The following is a 20770-nucleotide window of genomic DNA, read 5'->3' as shown; positions in this document are numbered from 1 at the left end:
ACTTAACTCAATAGGTATGATTATAGCATAAATATTAAACCCAGGATATTCGTTTGCTCAAAACCACCCTCCCCAAGACAAACCTCACTCCTGCAAACTGCTGGCAATTCAACCAGCAAGCACATGTCCTCCTATAACAAAATCAAGTGATACCTTTGTTGTATCACAGAACACCCACAGGAAACACAAAACTTTCTTGGGTGGCTGTCTTAAAAATTTGTACAAACACCTACTTATCTATACTTGTTTTGATATAGAATGCTCTAATTTGTTTACCATTATGTTTGCCAATCAAGAGCTACATTCTTACTGCCTTACTTGGCCTATCAATGTATCTAGATGTACAAGTCTAGGTTTTGGTATAGACTAGTTACCCAAAGTGTGGTTATTGACCACACCCATCAAAAGTCTTTGAATCCCAAACTCTTCATGAGGAGAGAGCTTGGAACTGGCATTTTAAAAGAGCATTTCAAGTAAATTTTTGTATCCAGTAGTCTGTGAACCACCACTGTGATGAAGGGATGTGAGCCTGGCTTATGTAAGGATGTTCACACATGAAAGTTGGACTCATATACTGCATTTGTATGAAAAAAAAGAAAAATTAGGCCAAGGGAGTTGAAACCTTTATTTTTTTTCTTCTCAAAGAAATTTTATCAATTACCAACTGTAAGCCATGTCTCCTATTCCCGTGGAGTGAGAACAGGGAGGGAAAAAAAGGCATCAACAGATGGGGTGTCAATTAGTGAGATGAGACCAGCCATCGCTCTTTCAAAAATACATTTTCTTGGCTGTAAATTCTACAGTGTAAGACCAGGCACTGTGATGTGGGCTTTTAATTAATTCTTTATAGAGCCAAATTAATCTTTTTCCTTTAAAATATGAACATAAAAGGAAATGTGAGTTCTCAAGCACCTACCCCCACTGCCTGCTCACTTCAGAGGCCACGAGCAACATGCAGTTCCTATGGCTCCTCGCCCAACTCCACATCAGCAGGTAGAACCCCTAGGGCTCCTCTACTACCTGTGACCCAAAGATGAGTGTTGGTCCCGCTGCTCTCCAAGTCAGACGTCACTGTTTTAGTATACAGAGGCTACCTGAGAATCTTTTTCAGGAAGTCCAACAGGAAGGTGACTTTCAAAACTGAAGTGCCAAGAAGACAGAGTATCTTCCTCCTGGCTCATTCAATCTCACATTTTCCTTCTCCCATATAGACATGTAACTAACTTCTCTTTCTCCTGAGAAAGAGTAAGCAGCCTTGTGATCACTGCCCCTGGTGAGATGAGGAGGGTCATGCTGACAACTCCACAAAATCAGTCCACACAATATTTATGCAAGGACACGCAAGCTACAACTCGTTAGTTCAGCCCAGGTTGCCAACTTGGATAATGGCACAAAGCCCTGAGTTTGCCCTGGAATTCCTGCATTCAGAGGCACGGGCATCAACCTATACTAGTTCAGGTCTGCCAAAGATGAATGCAATTAGGTGGGTGGGAAAGGTGAGGTTACCAAGGTCACTGGATTCTGTGGTAAAGAAAGAGCAGGCGACAGTAAAGTTTGGACTCATCTTCTAGCAGAGGTGAAAAAAGCTTGACAGGTTTTTGTTAAGACCCATGCCACAGTCTAAAAATGATTCATCTACAAGGCATAACATAGTTCTTGCTTTATAAAAAGAGTACCACAATTTTTTTTAAAAATGTACTTCTACTGAAGGAACCACGTTTGAACACTGCAAAATAGGTGTTCCACTTAAAGCAGAACAAGATACACCACCCACATCCACCCCTTTTCTCTCCGCTCCCCTCCCAACCAGAGTCATGCCACTCCTGGGACACTTCTGTGGGGCACAGATGCTAGGGCCACCAAAGGCCAGGAGACTTGGGGGCCGAGATGGTTAAGCACGCCAGGACTGAAAAGCAAAGGGTCAGCTGTCTTCATCCAGGATCTCTGGATGTTCCTTCCAGAAAGCATCCCCAATGATATTGCAGTGTAAAGGCACCACCATAGTCCTGGTCCGGGTCACCGCCATCTTTTTTCCTTCCATTTCTGCTGGCAGCTTAACTTCTTTTGTTGTGATTTCCTCCACCTATAGGTAAAGTTAAAATATTGACACTGTTAACTAGAGAGTGGCTTTGGGACAGAAGACGGAGAAGTGGGCTATATATTTGGTTGGCCAAAACATCCATTTGGGTTTTCCAAAAAACCCAAATAAACTTTTAGCCAACCCAGTACCTCTGACAAATATATATTTTCAGACAGATACATATCTTACCATACCTGAATTTCTTTACAACTAAAAACACTTTTTAAACAGTTATGCTGCTCTATTCTGAGAGGAGATCTTAGGAACACAGAAGGGACTCTTTGTTCCTTGTTAGCAATAACCATAGAATTAAAGATATTTCTGCTTTTCCACCTGCGGGTCCCAAAGAACAAATACTTTAAAAATACTAATAAAAGAGCTGAAGTTGCCAGTGAGATCCTGAGCTCTTAGGATACTTACTCCCTTAATACTTAAAAACATTCAATTCAGAAAAAAAATACTTTAGACAGAAGGAAATAAATTTAGAGACATCATTATGCCCAGGAGCTGGATCAGAGAGAAAATATTGGTAGAATTAAGGATTTAGATGAAAGGAGACAGAATATTAAGTTAACTGTGACTGTCTAGAGAATCTCTCGAACATTCTGTAAGGGACAGAACCTTCACATACAACATCAGTTCCTCAAATTATAGTTCTCATGGGATGTGTGGGCCATTTAATGGTCCAGTGTGGGATTTTTTTTTAATGTTCTTTGGATGCAAAAATTCTCTTATCGGCACTATACCTGTTAAAGGGGTTTGATTTGATTTGGGGAGAACTTATGACACAAAAAAAATTCTAAGATTCTGCAATTCTACTTATAGAAGGGAGGAGTCCAGATCACAAACTTGACTGATGAACTGACAAAGCAAGCATCCATAATAATAAGCTGTAGCATCTCGTTTTGAAAAGGGTCTAATCTGTGCTAATGACTGGAGTTACATCAGCACGCAGGCAGCAGGCAAGACAAAGCATGGGTTGGGCACAGGCTTTCTTTCTGACCTTTGTTTTCCCTTAGACATAACAGCATTACCTTCTGCCATATCAACACAGTCCCCTTCCTATACATCAGTGGCTCATTATTGTAGTTGATGTTGAATTCAGAAAATAAAATCTCATTCTTGTCTGCTGCAAGAGTTCCCTGAAGAAATAAAAACAAATATTAAAAGCTTTGTAGGTCTCTTCTCTCCCTAGCCCCACCTATCCATTCCACTCTCTATCTAAACTTCTAGCAACAAATCAAGAAGTGGAAGCAATTCAGCAAACATCACATAGGTATTAACGAGTTTTAAGAGCAGTTCAAATCTTATTTAAATACAAAAATCCATAAAGTTCTCTTCTGTAGCAAGTAACTGGCTTCACCAATCACTACTGTGTGATGGAGTGAGAGGCACTAATAGGTAAGAGTACTGATTCTGTACTGGATAGCTTGAATATTTTATTTGACCCTCATAACCATCTCCATTTTAGAGATGAGAGCTCAGAAGCTTAGAAAGATTATATAAATTTTCCAAGGCCAACGGTGCTCTTATACTTAAGAATAAGAATCTAAATCTAAACTTAGCGCTTCCAAACTCTGGCTCCATCTACCAGTCTTCCTATTATTGCTACCCATCTTTATCACTGTTGTTAATAATGACAACCATTTACTGAGTACCAGGCATTGTATTAGGAGTTATTACAACACATCTCATTTCACAGTTCACCTGCAAGTAGCATCTAATAATAAAAGCATGTTAGTTACTTATAGTGTGCTTTGTACTAGTCTATGTGTGTTTTACATGCATCATGCCACTTAAAATTCTCACTATAAACCTGTAAGGTAGGAACTATTATTTTCCACATTTTACCTATACAAACTAAGGCAGAGAGGCAAAATTAAACAAAAACATCTGAGTACAATTATTTGACTCCCCAGAGTCTGAGGTCTTAATGATATACAAGAGTCCTAATCCCAAACTCCAGGTCCCCAGCAGGGAATGACAATGATGAAGCAGCCAGGTGGGGCTGACAGAAAAGACGAGCCTGTGCCCTGTATAGAGGGCAGCCGATATGCAGCTCCAGCCAAGCATTACCATGTGGGAGTGTAGAGCCATTAATTCCATTTTCCAGCAGAGGACACTGAGGCTCAGGGAGTGGTTACAACTTACCCACAGTCACAAAGCAAGCAAGCAGCAGAGCTGCTACTAGTGTGATCTTTGTAACTTTTCAAAACAAAGCTGTAAAAACTTGAGAGCTTAAAAAGAAGGCAAAATGTCATGAGAGATCATAAACTGCCCCCCTGAAGTCTTAATGCAGTAAGATCTACATACCTGTAATCTCTCTTGGGCTTGTAATGGTGTTAAGCCAGACTGCTGTACAAGTGCCCAGAACACTGTATTATAAAGATTATTGATGTGACCTGTAAGGAAAACAGAGTAACACTGTGTAGGGATGTAGAATCTTTTTTTAATATTCACCCTTCAAAGAGTAATAGAGCCCAATTTCTCTCCTCTTTAGAGAAACCTCAGAAACATTTAGTTACCTGCCAAAAGTCACACACAGGGAACACACAGGGAAGCAGAAAAATTTTCTAAAAGTTTTATCCTGTCATTTTAGCTGTGCTTCACACAAGTCTGTTAACTTGTACATTAAGCTAACTTGTACATTAATCAAATAATTTGATTTGTTATTATTCCCACCTCTTTTCCAATTCTTCTGGAAAAATCAAGACACATTAAATGAGTAAAAGTCTCACAAATATTTCATCATGTAAGGGAGGGTCACAACTCAAATACCCACTAAAGCCAGCATGAACCTAAGTGTGGAAAGCAGAGTAGGTGACCCCAGAGGAACAACAGAGAAGTAGAGGCTGAGGCACACTGGCTCCTGTGTACATGCACATGTGTATGGATATGTGTGTGTGTGTGTGTGTGTGTGCATGTGTGTGTATAAAGGCAGAAGTCACTATACAGGGTCTGACCAATACTAAGTGGAAATACAGACTTAGTATTGCCAGATCTTCTGATTTTTAAAAAAAAGCTAAAAATAAGGAATATTTACACAAAAATACCCAATATTTCAAGTATTTTCAACTAATTTTAAAAACCTGAAATACTGCATTCCAAACAAAATACACATGAGCCAAAACTATTTCAGAGCATCACCTCTAATATAACGAATTAGTGATGTAACTATCAATACATCTGTTTATTTGGTTTCACTTACAATCTGCTTGCCGCCAGCTGAGATAGTCCTTTAGAGTCTGGTTGCTAGGATACACCACAACTCTTCCATCAAAGCCTGGGGGATACAGAAGGGGCTGGTCCTCAAAGTAATCCCGCCAATAAAACACATAGCTGGAGGCGAACTGGGAAACCACGTGAGTCATAAACTTACTTGCAGAAGGCAGGTTGGGTGGAGCAAGAAAAAGGAAAATACATGATATTAATTCAATGCCATGACAGGGTCTGTGGGTGCAACACAGTGATAACACAAACTGTCCAGAGAGCCAAGAGATAATATAAACTGAGTCAAGAAAAATTATTTTAATATTTCAGTTATATATTTAAAATGCAGCCTGCCTCTCTTTCTAGTCCTATAAAGTAGTTTACTATTATTAAATGTTTTTCTATAGGATGTGATGTAAATTGATGGTTCAAGAGGATTTTCTTCAAGTCTTGGGAGGAGGGACACCACTGTTTTAAAAACATACCAATTCATTACATGACCTGTTTTCTGTGAAAGTTTCAACATACTGCTAAATTAAATATGAGATTTGTCTAATTTGTACTGAGATCCTCCTTACCTAAACGTTTAGTTTCTGCTTCTAGTTTTAATGTTCAGTTTAGAAGCTAAGGTGATATGAAATGGAAGAAGCATACAGAATGCCTGAATAACAGATGGAAGTACAACAGTCAACTTCTATACATATTATCAGTGTATCAGTGTGTGTGAGTGTGTATATATACATATATAGACATACATACACATACACACATCCTGCAGTTGCAAATACTACAGTCTGCAAGTTTATGATTAAGATAGTGAAAGTCACTCAGTCCTGTCCGACTCTTTGCAACCTCAAGGAATTCTCCAGGCCAGAATACTGGAGTCGGACACGACTGAAGCGATGCAGCAGCAGCAGCAGCAGCAGCAGCAGCAGCAGCAGCAGCAGCAGCAGCAGCAGCAGCAGCAGCAGCAGCCGCCTTTCCCTTCTCCAGGAGATCTTTCCAACCCAGGTATCAAACCCAGGTTTCACACATTGCAGGCAGATTCTTTACCAGTTGAGCCACCAGGGAAGCCCAAGCAGAAGCCAGATGCTGGTAGGAAATTTTCTGAAGGAGCTAGGCCACAGAATTACCTGGCTCTTCTTTTAAACCAATTGCTTTTTCGCTTGAACACAAAGCTGTACTCATCACTTTGTCCATATGCAATCACAATATCCTCCAGTTCGTTCATTACAGTTTGGGCACATTTGGTCATTAGATGAAGAGCACGGCTGTCATTAGGTTTTATAAAGCTGTGTTTCTCAGCAAACCTTCAAATGGGAAAAAGAAAAGGGAAAAGGGCATGGCTGCAAGAGACCTTGTCATTAATACACAGATTAAACAGGCTGTTCATAAAGGAAGACACTGTAATAGGGCTGTGAGTTCAAACATTCCAGGAGCCACAACCCAATCCATTTCGTTAAGAACTCCAGGTTTGTTGTTTTTTTTTTTTAGCTCTGATAAACTGAGAAAAAGGAACATATATACTAATCCTCCATTCCCTTTTCTGTGAAATAGGGATAAATTTACTTCATAGGATTGTCCTGCAGGTTAGAAGGAGGTAACAAACATAACTATGCCTGGCTCCTTGGACTGCTCAATAGATTTTAACTACAGTAATCATTACCTAAGTAGCATTTTTAAAGAAATTCCCATCTTTCTATTACTTTGTTTTTTTCTGACTTTTTCCCTCCTGAATCCAGTCCATGTGCCGTTACTTATAATGAAACAAGAATATGCTCTGTATAGCGCTGTCCACAGCAAGCCCTCAAATATAACAACCAGTTTGGCCATCGGTTGAAGAGCTGAAATAATGCGCCCAAGCGTGACTTCTTCCACCAAAGCCTTGGCAATGGACACCTCAGGCCAGCTCCTCACCAGGGGAGCACCCTGTCTCATTTTTAACTACTCCAGACTACTCGAGTTCAAGCCAGTTGTAGCCAGCACATAGTGTGATGCTTAAAGCCGCGCAGTCATTGGCTGCCGCGTTACCACGGTAACCACGAGCTGCGGGCTGCTACGGAGGGGTCGCATTCACCGGAAACGCCTGCGAAGCACGCACCCCGAGCCGAGCTCGCTCACCGATGGAAATTCTTGCCGTCCAGCCGTACCACCACCCAGCAGTGGGGCAGGCATGTGTCGTCAGCCTCGAAGTCCCGCACGTACTCGAATTTGCTCTTTGCCATGGTCGCTCCCAATTTCAAGCACCGTCTCAGAGTGACGGAAGTAGCAGCCAAGCAATCGCGAACTTTGAATGTGCCAGCAACCCACATTTCCCCCAAGGTAGAGGAAGGAACAGAGAGCTCCGCCCCGGAAGTTCCTGTGTCTTTTCGTGGTCGCTCTAGCCGTAGTGGAGGCCAGCATCTCGCTTGCCTCTCCTTGTAGTTCGTAATGCACTTCCGGGCCTGGAAGGAGGGTTTCAGTCTTCCCTTAGCACTATTCTTGATTGCTGCGGTATGCCCTCTCGGTCTGCAACAAGTCATTCTCACGAAATTAAAAAAATTCATTTCTGGCCAAGTTTTAAGGTTTAATGGTGATTTTTTTCTTTCCAAATAGCATTTGTTAATGTGCTATAAAAAACGTGGTATATATTGGAAAATATAATTAAGAAAATTAACACGATGTATCCCTTCTCCCCGCCAGAGCATTGTGGATGGTTCTTTCCGGTCTCTTTTTATATATTATGTTTACACAGGGAACACACAAAATTGGAATCAGACACTTGGACAATTTTTATATTTTTCACCTTGAGTATTTTTCCAACGTCATTAAATATGCCAAAGGGTGACTTTAAAAAGAGAAAAACGGCCTCATATTCTAACATATGTAGTACTAAGTTAACTCATTCAAATTTTCACAAAGGCTAAATGTCTGAGATGTTGTTGCTGGTGCTTGCCAGCGTGTCAAGTTGCTTCAGTCCTGTACAACTCCTTGTGACCCTATGGACTGTAGCCCACCAGGCTCCTCTGTCCATGGGATGCTCCAGGCAAGAATACTGGAGTAGATTCCCATGCCCTCCTCTGGAGGAATCTTCCCAACCCAGGGATGGAATGAACCCTTGGGTCTCTTTTCTTTCCTGCATTGGCAGGCGGGTTCTTTACCACTAGTGTCACCTGGGAAGCCTCAGTAAACACTAGTAACAATAAAACCCTAATAACTGTAGAATGCTGTATGATTTATAAAGCGTTTTGGAATTCATTGCATATATATCCCCTAAGAAAATACTATTCAAACAATATAAGAAGATAAATAGTGAAAAGTAAATCTCTCACTGACCCCTAACTCTGTACTTTAAGCAACTAGTGTTACCAATATCTTCCCATTCAGGAAGATATTGAGATAGAGATGGACAGAGAGATAGAGATGTCTTTTGAGGCAGATTATGCTCGAGACTGAAATTGTTGCTTATTTTTATCTACTATAGGTTCACTGAGAATTATAATTTCACAAGCCAATAGCATACAGGATGTGTCTCTTAATAAGCCAATAAAGAAATAACCTACTGTAAATGATAGATTGATTACACTGTTGTTCCAGGCAAGGGGAGATAGGAGAAATAAAGTCCAAATTCAGTTGAGGTGTATCTTTCCTATGAGGTTGGTCCTCAAGAGAGTTGGCTTAGCTAACCACAAGCTGATGTCTAGCTACTAGCTAAAGGAAAGTAAGAAGTCCCTGATGCTTATAGAGCATATTGTTAGGGAATGAAGCTGTGTTGAGGGGCAAAGTGGTCTTTGTGGGATTGCTGCATAGCTTTCACCACTGTGGTAAAAGAGTCACTTTTACCCCAGCAGGAACATAATGCCCCAGGGTCTTCAGAGAGTTGTTTAGGTCAGTAAAGAGTCACCATGCCCAGGTGGAAACTCTTGGAAAATCCTGACAAACTCTAGGTACTTACTGTCTATATTTTTCTCACCATAGTTGCTTTTTAGTCTATTTTTATTAACAAGTCCCAAGTGGGGCCCCCTCAACAGCTGAGCTATTGACTGCTTCTTGATCACAACAGATGAGATAATGACATCCTGATACAACTTTACTTCATTCTTATAGAAAAACTGCTTTATTTCTTAAAAAAAAAAACTTTGTATTTTGTCTTTGCCATAAACAAGTGCATTTAAACAACTTCACTTTAGTGATAAACAAGTGGATCTGAAATCATATTAAACCACTTGGAGGTTTCTGGAGCAGCCTAGCCCGCAAGACGAGAAGGAGCAGTAATGTGGGGTACCTGAGGAAAGGATGGGGGTACCTCACTATGGTCCCCTTCAGCCTTTGGGGCCTGGAAAAGGTCATTCATTATTAGTCCCATCAGAAGGTTCTCAGAGGTTGGTGGGAGGCAGGAGCCAGTAGTTGCCTCTGAGGCCCCTGGGCAAGTAAAGTCACCCCTCCTGGAGAAGACTTGGAGGTAGACAGAGCAAGAAGGGCCAAAGTGAGCTATGGCTGCTCCTCTTCAAGGAATCCTTGGAGGATCTGGCTGGTGCTAAAATGGCCCCACACACCATTTTAGCCAACCCAGGAAGAGAGGACTTTCCACCACCAGGCCAATTACATAGAATGCACCTGCTGAGTCCATACCCCAGTCTAACCCTCGATGGGAATCAAACCTTGAAAACAGGGGAGTGATGCAGAGAATCTCAGAACCAGACTATGTCTCCCACCTTGACTTCAGGTTGTTGGAGAGCGAGCAGAGTGAAAGAGCAGACCCCAGGCCTCCCACTCCAAGCCCTTTCAACTAAGAGGCCTGGCCTGTGTTGGGGCTTCAAGGAAGGGGACACTTTTCACAAAAAGACAAATACTGTACAATTCTGGAAACTCAATGAAGTACTTAGAGAAGGCAAATTCATAGAGACAGAACACAGAATGATGGTTGCTAGGGGACAGGGGCAGTGGGGGAAGGGAGTTGTTAACTGGGTATAGAATTTCTGTTTTGTAAGATGAAGAGTTCTGGGGATTGGATGCACAACAATGTGAATGTACTTAACACTACTGAATTGTACACTTATAAATGCTTAAAATGGTAAAATTTTTATGTGTATTTTACAAAATTAAAAGTTAAAAAAATTCTGCACACAACAGATATTTGTGACACTGGACTAACTGGACACTGTCCAGACTAATTGGACACTGATGTCTATTTATTAAAACATTTGTGACACTGGACTAACTGGACACTGTCCAGACTAACTGGACACTGATGTCTATTTTTTAAAACATTCTATTATTTAGAAGATCACTTACTCAGTGAGACTGACAGAAGAAAAGTTGCCTTTGGTATGGAAGCCATATTTCAGTTTGTCTTCCCCGATGCTGACTTATTTCATTTTTACTAAGAGCTGTATTATGTAAATGAAATTTAGGGTGGAGCTGGCTAAGAAGGAATAATTTGGCTCTAAAGTCTCCTTCCCTGCTCTGAAACACTCTAATCAAATTTCTGGCTAGGAGTTACGTATATTCTTCCAGGAATGAACTGTTTGGTTCTGATGTAGTTTGGATGCAGATAGAAGCATTAGGACATATCAGGACATACACAGTGTAAGATTTAGAATGATTACTCTAGAGTAAATTACTGATTACAGGTCTTATAATTGCTGTAATACATTTATTCTGAATTTTTGAGATGTAGCTTGCATAAGTCAGAATGAATGGATTTCATTTCTGAATAGTCATTGACTTAAAGAGATGTGTGTCCTTAAAGAGATAGGTTTAGTCAACTACTCATTCTTTCTCTTCTTAGTAGAGGTTCCACAATGTGGTCACTGGAGGGCTTGGAAAAAATATTACAACAGAAAGGAGAAGTTAGATGTATGTTTCATAGTTCACTTGATCTTGTTCCACTCACTCTCACAAATTTACTCATTCATTGAACAAATCTTTCTTAATCTCCTACTATGTACCATGCACAACAGGATGCAACAGCAAACAATATAGCCACGTTACCTGCACAGTGGAGGCTTCCCTGGTTAGCTCAGTGGCAAAGACTCTACCTGCCAATGCAAGAGACATGGGTTTGATCCCTGGGTTGGGAAGATCCCTCGGAGGAGGAAATGGCAACCCACTCCACTATTCTTGCCTGGGTAATCCCCATGGACAAAGGAGCCTGGCAGGCTACAATCCTTGGGGTTGCAAAATAGTCAGACACAACTTAGTGACTAAACAACACAACAACAACCTGCATGATGGAGTTCACGGCCAGTGATGGAGACAGATATTAAACACGAGTTTCACAAGTAGCTGTTAAACTAGAAGTGTATTATGTGTTGTGAAACAGGTTGGGGGCCCTGCCCTGATTGAGGATCTGGGGATAAACCATGAAGTTTTCCCTGAGGAAGTAGCACTTAAATTGAGGTCTGAAAAATGAGATCAAAAGACTGCTTGCTCTGTATGTTTCTAGAGTTGTTGAATGAATGGTTCACCAAAACATTTGCTTGTATAAAGTTTTAGAAAAGTAAGTGGAGTGATGTGAGTTTCCATGTCATGGATCAGCCAATTGATAAATACTTAATGGGAACCTTCAATGTGTAAGGGCCCTGCGCAAGGTACTGACTGGGAAAATAGAAAAAATAATACCTTCCAGGTGTAAAAAACTTATAATTCCCAAACCACACTCTCATTTATTATCTCATTTTTCCTTGTAATGAGTCTGAGGGGGAAAAATAATCCTCTCCATTTCATAAGGGCTTCCCTGGTAGCTCAGTTGGTAAAGAATCCACTTGCAACACAGAGACCCTGGTTTGATTCCTGGGTCAGGAAGATTTACTGGGGAAGGGATAGGCTACCCACTCCAGTATTCTTGGGCTTCCCTGGTGGCTCAGCTGGTAAAGAATCCACCCGAAATGCAGGAAACCTGGGTTCAATCCCTGGGTTGTGAAGATCCCCTGGAGAAGGAAAAGGCTACCCAATCCAGTATTCTGGCCTGGAGAATTCCAGGGACTGTATAGTTCATGGGATCCCAAACAGCTGGACATGACTGAATGACTTTCACTTCACTTCACCATTTCATAAGAAATGAAACAAACTCTACGGGAACTGGTTAAATGATATGCCCAATATCCCATAGCTTCCAAAGCCAGAATTAGAACCCAGTCCTTTTGATGCCAAGTCCAGGTCTTCTCCACTCTACCACCCTGCCTTTCTATGTTTTAAAGGAATGAAGTGGATAGCTGCTGTTTTTGCATACTCAGCGTCCCTTTTACTCTCTTTTGGCAAAGGCACCCCAACTCTCCTTTCTCCACCCTCAGACCATTTGGCTTGCATGGGGATAACCCTATTCCACTTTTGCTCCTGGGTGAGCACTTGACTAAAACCACTGTAGTGTCACAACGTGAATTAGAGAAATGCACTCTTTTCCAGGAGATATAGCTGCGTACCAGGCAAAACCGTGCTAAGTATGCCCTACAACCTCAGCTTCTGCTTGTTTTCTTTGCAGTGAATAACAACCAGCACAAACGCTTGTGGTGGCCTCACTAATAACTGAGATCTGGCTAATCAGGCTTAGAGATACGCACCTAGACCAAGTCAGTTCAGTGAGACAGACTGGCACTGTGTTAGAATGACTGTAAAAATGAGACTCTCCTCCTTTTAGAGTTGCTGCACTGGTGGCCATGTAGCTTCAAATAGGAAGAGCCCCTCCTCCCTCCAAATTAGCCAACACAAAGTGAAAAAATCCAAGAGATGGAGAAAACGATTTCTGATGACATTGAGCACCATGCCTGGAGATAGTGATACTCCTAGACTCTTTTAAGTTCCAGAAAATCATAAACTTTAATATTTTTCAAAGCTGTATCCCCCTTGTCTAGAACAGTGTCTGGCAGATGGGAAGCAATCAATAAATATTTGTTGAGATTAAGCCAATAAGTTCCTTTTAAATTAGGTTTCTAGATGTCTTAATTCATTAAGGGTATACTCATTTTGCCCAATTCTCTGTTTATCCATGTATTAGGTAAGTGGGTTATGTTTCCTGCTCTTGGAAAAGTGACCCTATGCAATAGATGTCCTGGAGGGCCCAACAGTACATTCCCCTCTGACCATCAGAGCTATATGCTCTGGGGGTGCCCCCTGTGTGGGCTGCATGGGTCCTTTTTGTAGTGGGAGTGGCTCCAATCCTGGCTGGCTCTCAGGTCCTGCTTTATGAGGTGGCTACTGATTTATTGGTGGGCAGGGTCTGGTCCCAAAGTGGTCAGCTGCGGGACCCTGGGGCACCAAGCTGGTGCTGGCCTGTTTGTGGGCAGGTAATTCCTGGTGCTAATAGACTAGCATGATGTTCCAAAATGGTGCTTTCAAGCACCAGTGTCCTTGCTGCTGCTGCTGCTGCTGCTAAGTCGCTTCAGTCGTGTCTGACTCTGCGACCCCAAAGACAGCAGCCCACCAGGCTCCTCTGTCCCCGGGATTCTCCAGGCAAGAACACTGGAGTAGGTTGCCATTTCCTTCTCCAATGCATGAAAGTGAAAAGTGAAAGTGAAGTCGCTCAGTCGTGCCCCACTCTTAGCAACCCCATGGACTGCAGCCTACCAGGCTCCTCCGTCCATGGGATTTTCCAGGCAAGAGTACTGGAGTGGGGTGTCACTGCCTTCTCCGACCAGTGTCCTTATGGCAGAACAAACTCCTAAAATTGGTTGCCACCAGTAACTATGCCTGCAGGGGGAGTCCTAGCTGCCTGTTGTCCCTTTGCGAGATTTGCAGAGATCCGCAAGTGGGTCTGACCAAGGCTCCTTTTAAAACTGCTGTCTCTGTGATGGGATTCTGAGCGTGAGAAACTTTGTGTGCACTCTTTAAGAGCAGAATATCTATTTCCTACAGCCTCCTGGCTCTCCTGTATGCAAGCCCTTCAGTTCAGTTCAGTTCAGTCACTCAGCTGTGATCCCATGGACGGCAGCATGCCAGGCCTCCCTGTCCATCACCAACTCCCGGAGTTTACTCAAACTTGTGTCCATTGAGCCAGTGATTCCATCCAACCATCTCATCCTCTGTCATCCCCTTCTTCTCCAGCCTTCAAACTTTCCTAGCATCAGGGTTGTTTCATTAACGACCAGGTTAATGAGTCAGTTTTTTGCATCAGGTGGCCAAAATATTGGAGTTTCAGCTTCAGTATCAGTCCTTCCAATGAATATTCAGGACTGATTTCCTTTAGGATGGATTGGTTGGATCTCCTAACTGTCCAAGGGACTCTCAAGAGTCTTCTCCAACATCAGAAGCATCAATTCTTCAGCTCTCAGCTTTCTTTATAGTCCAACTCTCACATCTTTTTACATGACTACTGAAAAAAACCATAGCTTTGACTAGATGGACTTTTGTTGGCAAAGTATTGTCTCTGCTTTTTAACATGCTTTAATATGCAAGCCCTACTGGTCTTCAAAGTGAGACACTCTGGCTTCTTATCTTCCTGGTGCAAAAATTCTGCGTTGGAGAGAGTGATGTGGGCCTCAGATTCCTTGCTCCTTGGGGAGAATCCTGTAATCATTGTTTCCTCCCATTTGTGGATTGCCCATCCCACGGTTATGGGTTTTCACTGTACTGCAACTCCACCCCTTCTACCCATCTCACTGTGGTTCCTTCTTCATATTTTCAGTTGTGGCAAACATTTTCTGCTAGCCTTCATGTCCTTCTCACAGATATTTGCTCTCATAGATAGCTGTAACTTTAGTGTGCCCATAGCAGAAGGCGAGCTCAGGGTCTTCCTACTTTGATCTTAGCCATACACCACCCCCATGCTTAACTTTCATTACTGGTTCTGACTAGTTGGGGAACAAAAGTGGTTGAACAGTAATACACATAATTTTCCCTCTAAATATTTCCAGCATAGTTTTCTTCTGTTTCTGTGAAGAAATCAACTTGGGAAGAGGATTCAAGGGATTTTAGAGACTGAAACACATCACATACTGACACTGCATGAATTTACACCATTTAAGGAAATCTTTTCTCTCTGTAATATTTTATTTTTGAAGATAATACTTGAGAACACATTTTCAGGCAGAATCTCAGAAACTACTACCTCCTTAGATTTGACTCATCATAGATGCAATCTGATAGATATCCTCTTTAAATTACTATATACAATTCTGTGATTATAGAATTTCAGGATGAGTAACTGCAATTAAATCAGAGTCTAAACAGAGTAACTCTCTCTATATCCAACATACCTTTACTCTCTAACTATATTTAGGCTTTGTTTTACCCATGTCTGAAGATGAGCATCATCTTTTCCATTTTCACAGTGACTTCTGGCTCAACTTACCTTTATTTTCCCAGTTAACCAGGCTTAAAAATTTGGAATCATGCTGGCTTTTTCCTATTTTTCTCTAATAATAATGGTTAACATCTTAGTATTTGTTAGCTGTGAAATTATATACTGAGCTCTTTTTTTTTTTACAGAATATTTAACATCCCCACAACAATTCTTTTAGGTATAAACTGTTATTATACACATTTCATAGCTGAGGAAACAGCCCTAAAGAGATTAAGGGACTTGCCCAAGGTCACATAGCTAATAAGTGGTACAGCTAGGATTGGAAGCCAGAAATGTAATACCTGACATTATGCTCTTAACCATTTTCCACACTGTCTCCTAATAACATCATCACATTGATTTACAGATTTATCCATTCATTTATTTATTATTTCTTCACTGCATACTTCTTAAGCAACCATTCTAAACCAGAAAGTATAGAAGGTGCTAGGAACTGATTAAGACAAAGTCCCTACCCTAACAGTTTAGGGTTAGCGTGTCTATCATACGGTGCCCTGCAGTTTCTGTTTCATTGCTATCAGAAGAATCAAAGTAAGTGATGGATTTTCAGTTTGGATGTTCCTAAAATTAAAAAGGAAAGGAAAAGGAAATTTTGGTGTTCCTTTAACAAAAAAGTAAAACATATTGCAAGTGTTTAATAAACATTATTTTTACTTCCATTTCTGTCAACAAGTGCATTTCCTTCACAGTATTTTCCAAATCTGCTTCATTCCTTTTTGTGACCTACGGCTTCAGCCAAATCAAAGCCAACAGTGTTCTGGTCTCCTCATTTTGGCTAACAGCAAGTATATGTGGTAGGAGGTTGAAGATAATATAAATGCAACAACCACATTTTTGCCAGCTGACTAAATGCTCTTTTGATTAAAACAAGATAATAAAGGACATAGTAGGCACTGTAAGGGGTCTTAAATATTTGTTCCTTCCTCAGCCTCTTTCTTTTTCCATCTTTTCCATTTATTAACTATCTTACATTTTTATTTTAGGAACATTGAAACTAAAAAGCCATCACTTACTTTGATTCTGCTGATAGCAATGAAACAAAAACTGCAGGACACTGTATGATAGGGACCAAAGAGCTCTACTTACTGTTTATTCAATATTAAAACTATATTAGTTATTCTTTTGGAGAAGGAAATGGCAACCCACTCCAGTATTCTTGCCTGGAGAATCCCAGGGACAGAGGAGCCTGGTGGGCTGCCATCTATGGGGTCGCAGAGTCGGACACGACTGAAGCAACTTAGCAGCAGCAGCAGCAGTTATTCTTTGCTGTGTTACAAACTATCCCAAAACTTAATGGTCTAAAACTATAATATATATTTATTATCTCAAATAGTTTCTGTAAGTCAGGAATTCAGTAGATTTGCTGGGTTCTTTCAGCTCAGTCTTTCATGAGGTTGTAATTAAGATGTGAGCAGGATGTATAGTCATCTGAAGGATTGTTTGGGGCTAGAGGATCTACCTCAAGTATGATTCACTTACATGACTGTTGGCAAGAAGCTTTAGACCTCTCATGTCATCTCTTCATAGGGCTACTTGATACAGGGTAAAGTAGCAGAGAAAACATGAACCAATAAATGGTATCAGTATAACTAGATTACTATATGAAATTAACTTGGATACCTATTTTTATATCACATAAAATGCCATAAACATTATAGACTTAAATATAAAAGGTAAAATTATATAACTACTGGAAGAAAATATACGAGAATTTCTTTGAGAAATCTGAGCTGGAAAAGTATTTCTTAAACAAGACCTAAAAGCATAAAATATAAGGTAAAAAATAATGGATGCAACTGTGTTAAGGATTTCTGTTCAACAGAGGATGTGAGACACAAATGAACAGATGAGATGAGTCACAGATAAGAAGAAGGTATTTGCAATGTTTGAATATCTGTAATAAATAAGGGACTCCTGCAGATCAACAAGGAAAAAGTGGGAAACACAATAATAAAGTGGCAGAGGGTTTTAACTGCACATCTGTAATGGGAAAGTTGAAAGACTAAAAAGTTTATGAAGAGATGATCAACCTATCTAAAGATCAGAGAAGTGCAAATTAAAAGAACAGTTGGATGTTTCTATACACCGATAAGATGGCCAAATTTTATTGAACAAAACCAAGTGTTGGTAAGGAAGTTGTAAAAAGGAAATCCTTATGTACTCCTGTCAGGAGTCTGAAGTGGAATGAAATAGCCACCTTGGAAAGCAATAGTTAGTGAAGAGTTGTATGTGCATACCTAGAATACAGCAATGCCACTTCTGGGTATATCTGCAGAGACTCTGCTGTACAGGTTTATGGGGGCACATCCACAATGCGGCTTGTGGAGGGAGCTCAGTGGAGGCACCCTAGGAGTCCATCATTAGAGGAATGGAGAAGTAAAAAGGTGCTTGATTCACAGTATATAGAACTCAGGAGTTCAGAACCAGACCAGACTTACCTATAATGACAAGGGTAAGTTCTCTTTAAAATTGTACTTCATAGGGTCAGAAAGTAGATCAGTGGTTTTTAGGGCCTGGGAAAAAGGGAATGGGAAGTAACTACTAATGGGTGTGAGGTTTACTTTTGAGATGATGAAAATATTCTGGAGTAAGATAACGGTGATTGATTTGCTGCAACAGCAATAGGAAACTAATACAAGGTCTTGCACAAACCAAAAATAATAATCTGCTGGATCTGTGGAAAATAATTAACTCAATTTTCTGCACTGAATGAAAGCCTCCACCCCCAAAAGTCTATTTTCCCCCATAAACAGCACTTGGTTCATTCTCTTTGTTCTAAGAATTAGCATGTAGTGGCACCTATAATTTAAAATTTCTAAAAGATAAATTAATCAAACTCATTTCATAATTTTTTAAGGACAAAAATACCTTGTTCCACTAATTACCATGGATATTTGATTCCTGTTTGTATTAATCTGCTTGGGCTGCGGCTAACAAAATACCACAAGCTGGGTTGCTTAAACAACAGACATTTATTTTCTCACAGTTATGGAGGCTGAAAGTCCCAGATCAAGGTCCACTAGAGTTGGTTCCTGGTGAGAGCTTTCTTCCTACCTTGCAGATGGTCATCCCACTATGTCCACATAAGATCTTTTCTCAGTGTGTTCTTGAGGTGAGTCATAAAGATACTGATCCTATCAGTTTAGGACCCCACCATTATGACCTCATTAAACCTTAATTACTTCCTTAGAGATCCAACCTTAAACACAGGCACACTGTAGGGTAGGGCTTCACCAGAGAATGTAGCACATACTAGGGGGTTCAGCAAATATTTGTTCAATGAATAAATCAGTTAGTGAACCGAATTTCTCCTCTAGGCCTTAATCAATGGATGTTAGCAGTAAAGAAAAGAAATAATCCCAGAACTCCCTGTTACAAATCCTCTACTAAGAAAAGAGAATATGTTAGTTTCCAAAGACTGTTGTAACAAAATATCATAAACTAAGTGGCTTAAAAACAAGATATTTATTCTTTCACAGTTCTGGAGACTAGCACTTTGAAATCAGGACTGATTCCTTCTGGAAGCTCTGAAGGAAAATCTGTTCAATACCTCTTCCTAGCTACTGATGGCTCTCAACAATCCTTGGCATTTCTTGGCTCGTAAATGCATCCCTCCAATCTCTGCCTCCATCTTTACATCATCTTCTCTGTATCCTCTCCTCTTATGACACTAGTCATTGGATTTAAGGTTCACAGAAATTCAGTATGATTTCGTCTCATTTCTTATGTAATTACATCTCCAAAGACAGATTGTGAAGTTCTGCACACTATAAGGAATCTGATGGAAATTACTACTGGAAGATAGATTTACATCATTAAGTAAATAAGTAAACAACACTTTCTACTATGCCTTATATAAACTGTCAAGGAACAAACTACTGAAATTAATATCTTATGTTATTTGACAATTATTATTGATACCCTTGCATGAGAGATGAGAGAAGAGAACAAGAGTCTATTGGACCAATTAGCAAATCAAAAGACAATTTTCTGTGAGTAGAAACTTACTGTAAATGGGTTCAGATACTGGATTTAGCAGGAAAAACTACAAAGAAGCTATTAAGAATATGTTCAAAGAATTAAAGAAAATATGATAACAAACAAGTAGGAAATCTTAATAAACAGAGGTTATTAAAATGTGAAATTCTAGAGTTAAAATGTACTTCAATTAAAATTAAAATTTCACTAGATAGCTCAATAGTGGAACTGAGATGTCAAAGAAAGAATCTGTGAGTTTGAAGATTAGACTGGATCAACAGAAATGATCCAATCCAAAGATTACAAATAAAAAGTACTGAAGAAAAACGAACAGAGTATCAGAGACTTACAGGATAACGATAAGGGTCCCAACACGCGTTAATGGGAGTCCCCAAAGGAGACGACAAAGTGAATGGGTAGAAAAATATACATGAAGAAATAATGGCTAAAACTTTTCCAAATATGATTTAAGAGAAAACAAAACAGATGATCCAAGAATCTCAACAAATTCCAAGGAGGATAAAAATAAAGAGAAGTACATCTAGGTTTATTATAGTCAAACTCCTGAAATCCAAAAACAAAGGGAAAACTGTGACAGCTACAAAAGAAAAATGACTCATTATGTAAAGAGAAAACAAAAATTTAATTACTGGCTGACTTCTCAGAAACAAAAGGGTAGTGGAATGACATACTCAAAGTGATGAAATAAAAAAGAAAAGTCAGCCATGAGTTCTACATCCAATTAAACTAGTCTTCAAAGATAAAGGTGAAATATATTTGCAGATAAACAGAAATGATAGAAGATGTTGTGAGCAGATATGTCTTCCAAAAAATACTAAAGGAGAGGATGCTTGACAATAACTTGTACCTGTGGGAAGGAAAGAAGAACATGGGAAATAGTAAATGTGTGGGTAAATATAAAATACTACATATTTCTCTTTCTCTTATTTTCTTTGAAAAATACAAGCTTGTTTAAGGCAATAAATATATTACTCTATCATTTGGTTTATAAATATATAGCCTTAATATATATATAGTAGTAATATCATAAAGGAAGGAGGAGATGGAGCTCTACTAGTGAAATGTGATATTTTTTATCAGAATTAGGTCAGTATAGGAAGACTCTAGAGACTGTGATAGGTTAAAGGTGAATACTGTAATCCAAAGAGCATGTATGTGTGTACGCACATATATACTCTTATAGAACATACTAAACCTCAGAG

General features: G+C 40.0%; 1 protein-coding gene across 4 annotated transcripts; it reads right to left on the bottom strand.

Moving 5' to 3' along the window:
• Positions 1-606: 606 nt before the first annotated feature.
• Positions 607-7626, bottom strand: THG1L (tRNA-histidine guanylyltransferase 1 like). Of its 4 annotated transcripts, none has more exons than XM_004009022.6 (6): positions 7412-7626; positions 6424-6600; positions 5289-5458; positions 4394-4482; positions 3115-3222; positions 607-2083 (listed from the first exon to the last, which is right to left on the bottom strand). In XM_004009022.6, the coding sequence occupies exons 1-6, from the start codon at positions 7600-7602 to the stop codon at positions 1922-1924; spliced, it is 897 nt and encodes a 298-aa protein (XP_004009071.3). In that variant the 5' UTR covers positions 7603-7626; the 3' UTR covers positions 607-1921. The 4 variants fall into 4 exon arrangements, with proteins under 4 accessions (XP_004009071.3, XP_012034256.2, XP_027826258.1 ...); XM_012178866.4 differs by having other exon boundaries at positions 7392-7618; XM_027970457.2 differs by lacking the exon at positions 7412-7626 and having other exon boundaries at positions 5289-5454; positions 6424-6537.
• Between the last annotated feature and the right edge of the window lie 13144 nt (positions 7627-20770).

This window comes from Ovis aries, chromosome 5 (genome assembly GCF_016772045.2).
Source record: "Ovis aries strain OAR_USU_Benz2616 breed Rambouillet chromosome 5, ARS-UI_Ramb_v3.0, whole genome shotgun sequence".
Taxonomy (NCBI): Eukaryota; Metazoa; Chordata; class Mammalia; order Artiodactyla; family Bovidae; genus Ovis; species Ovis aries.
Note: the sequence above shows the minus strand (reverse complement) of the source record. Positions and strands in the feature narration are given on the sequence as shown.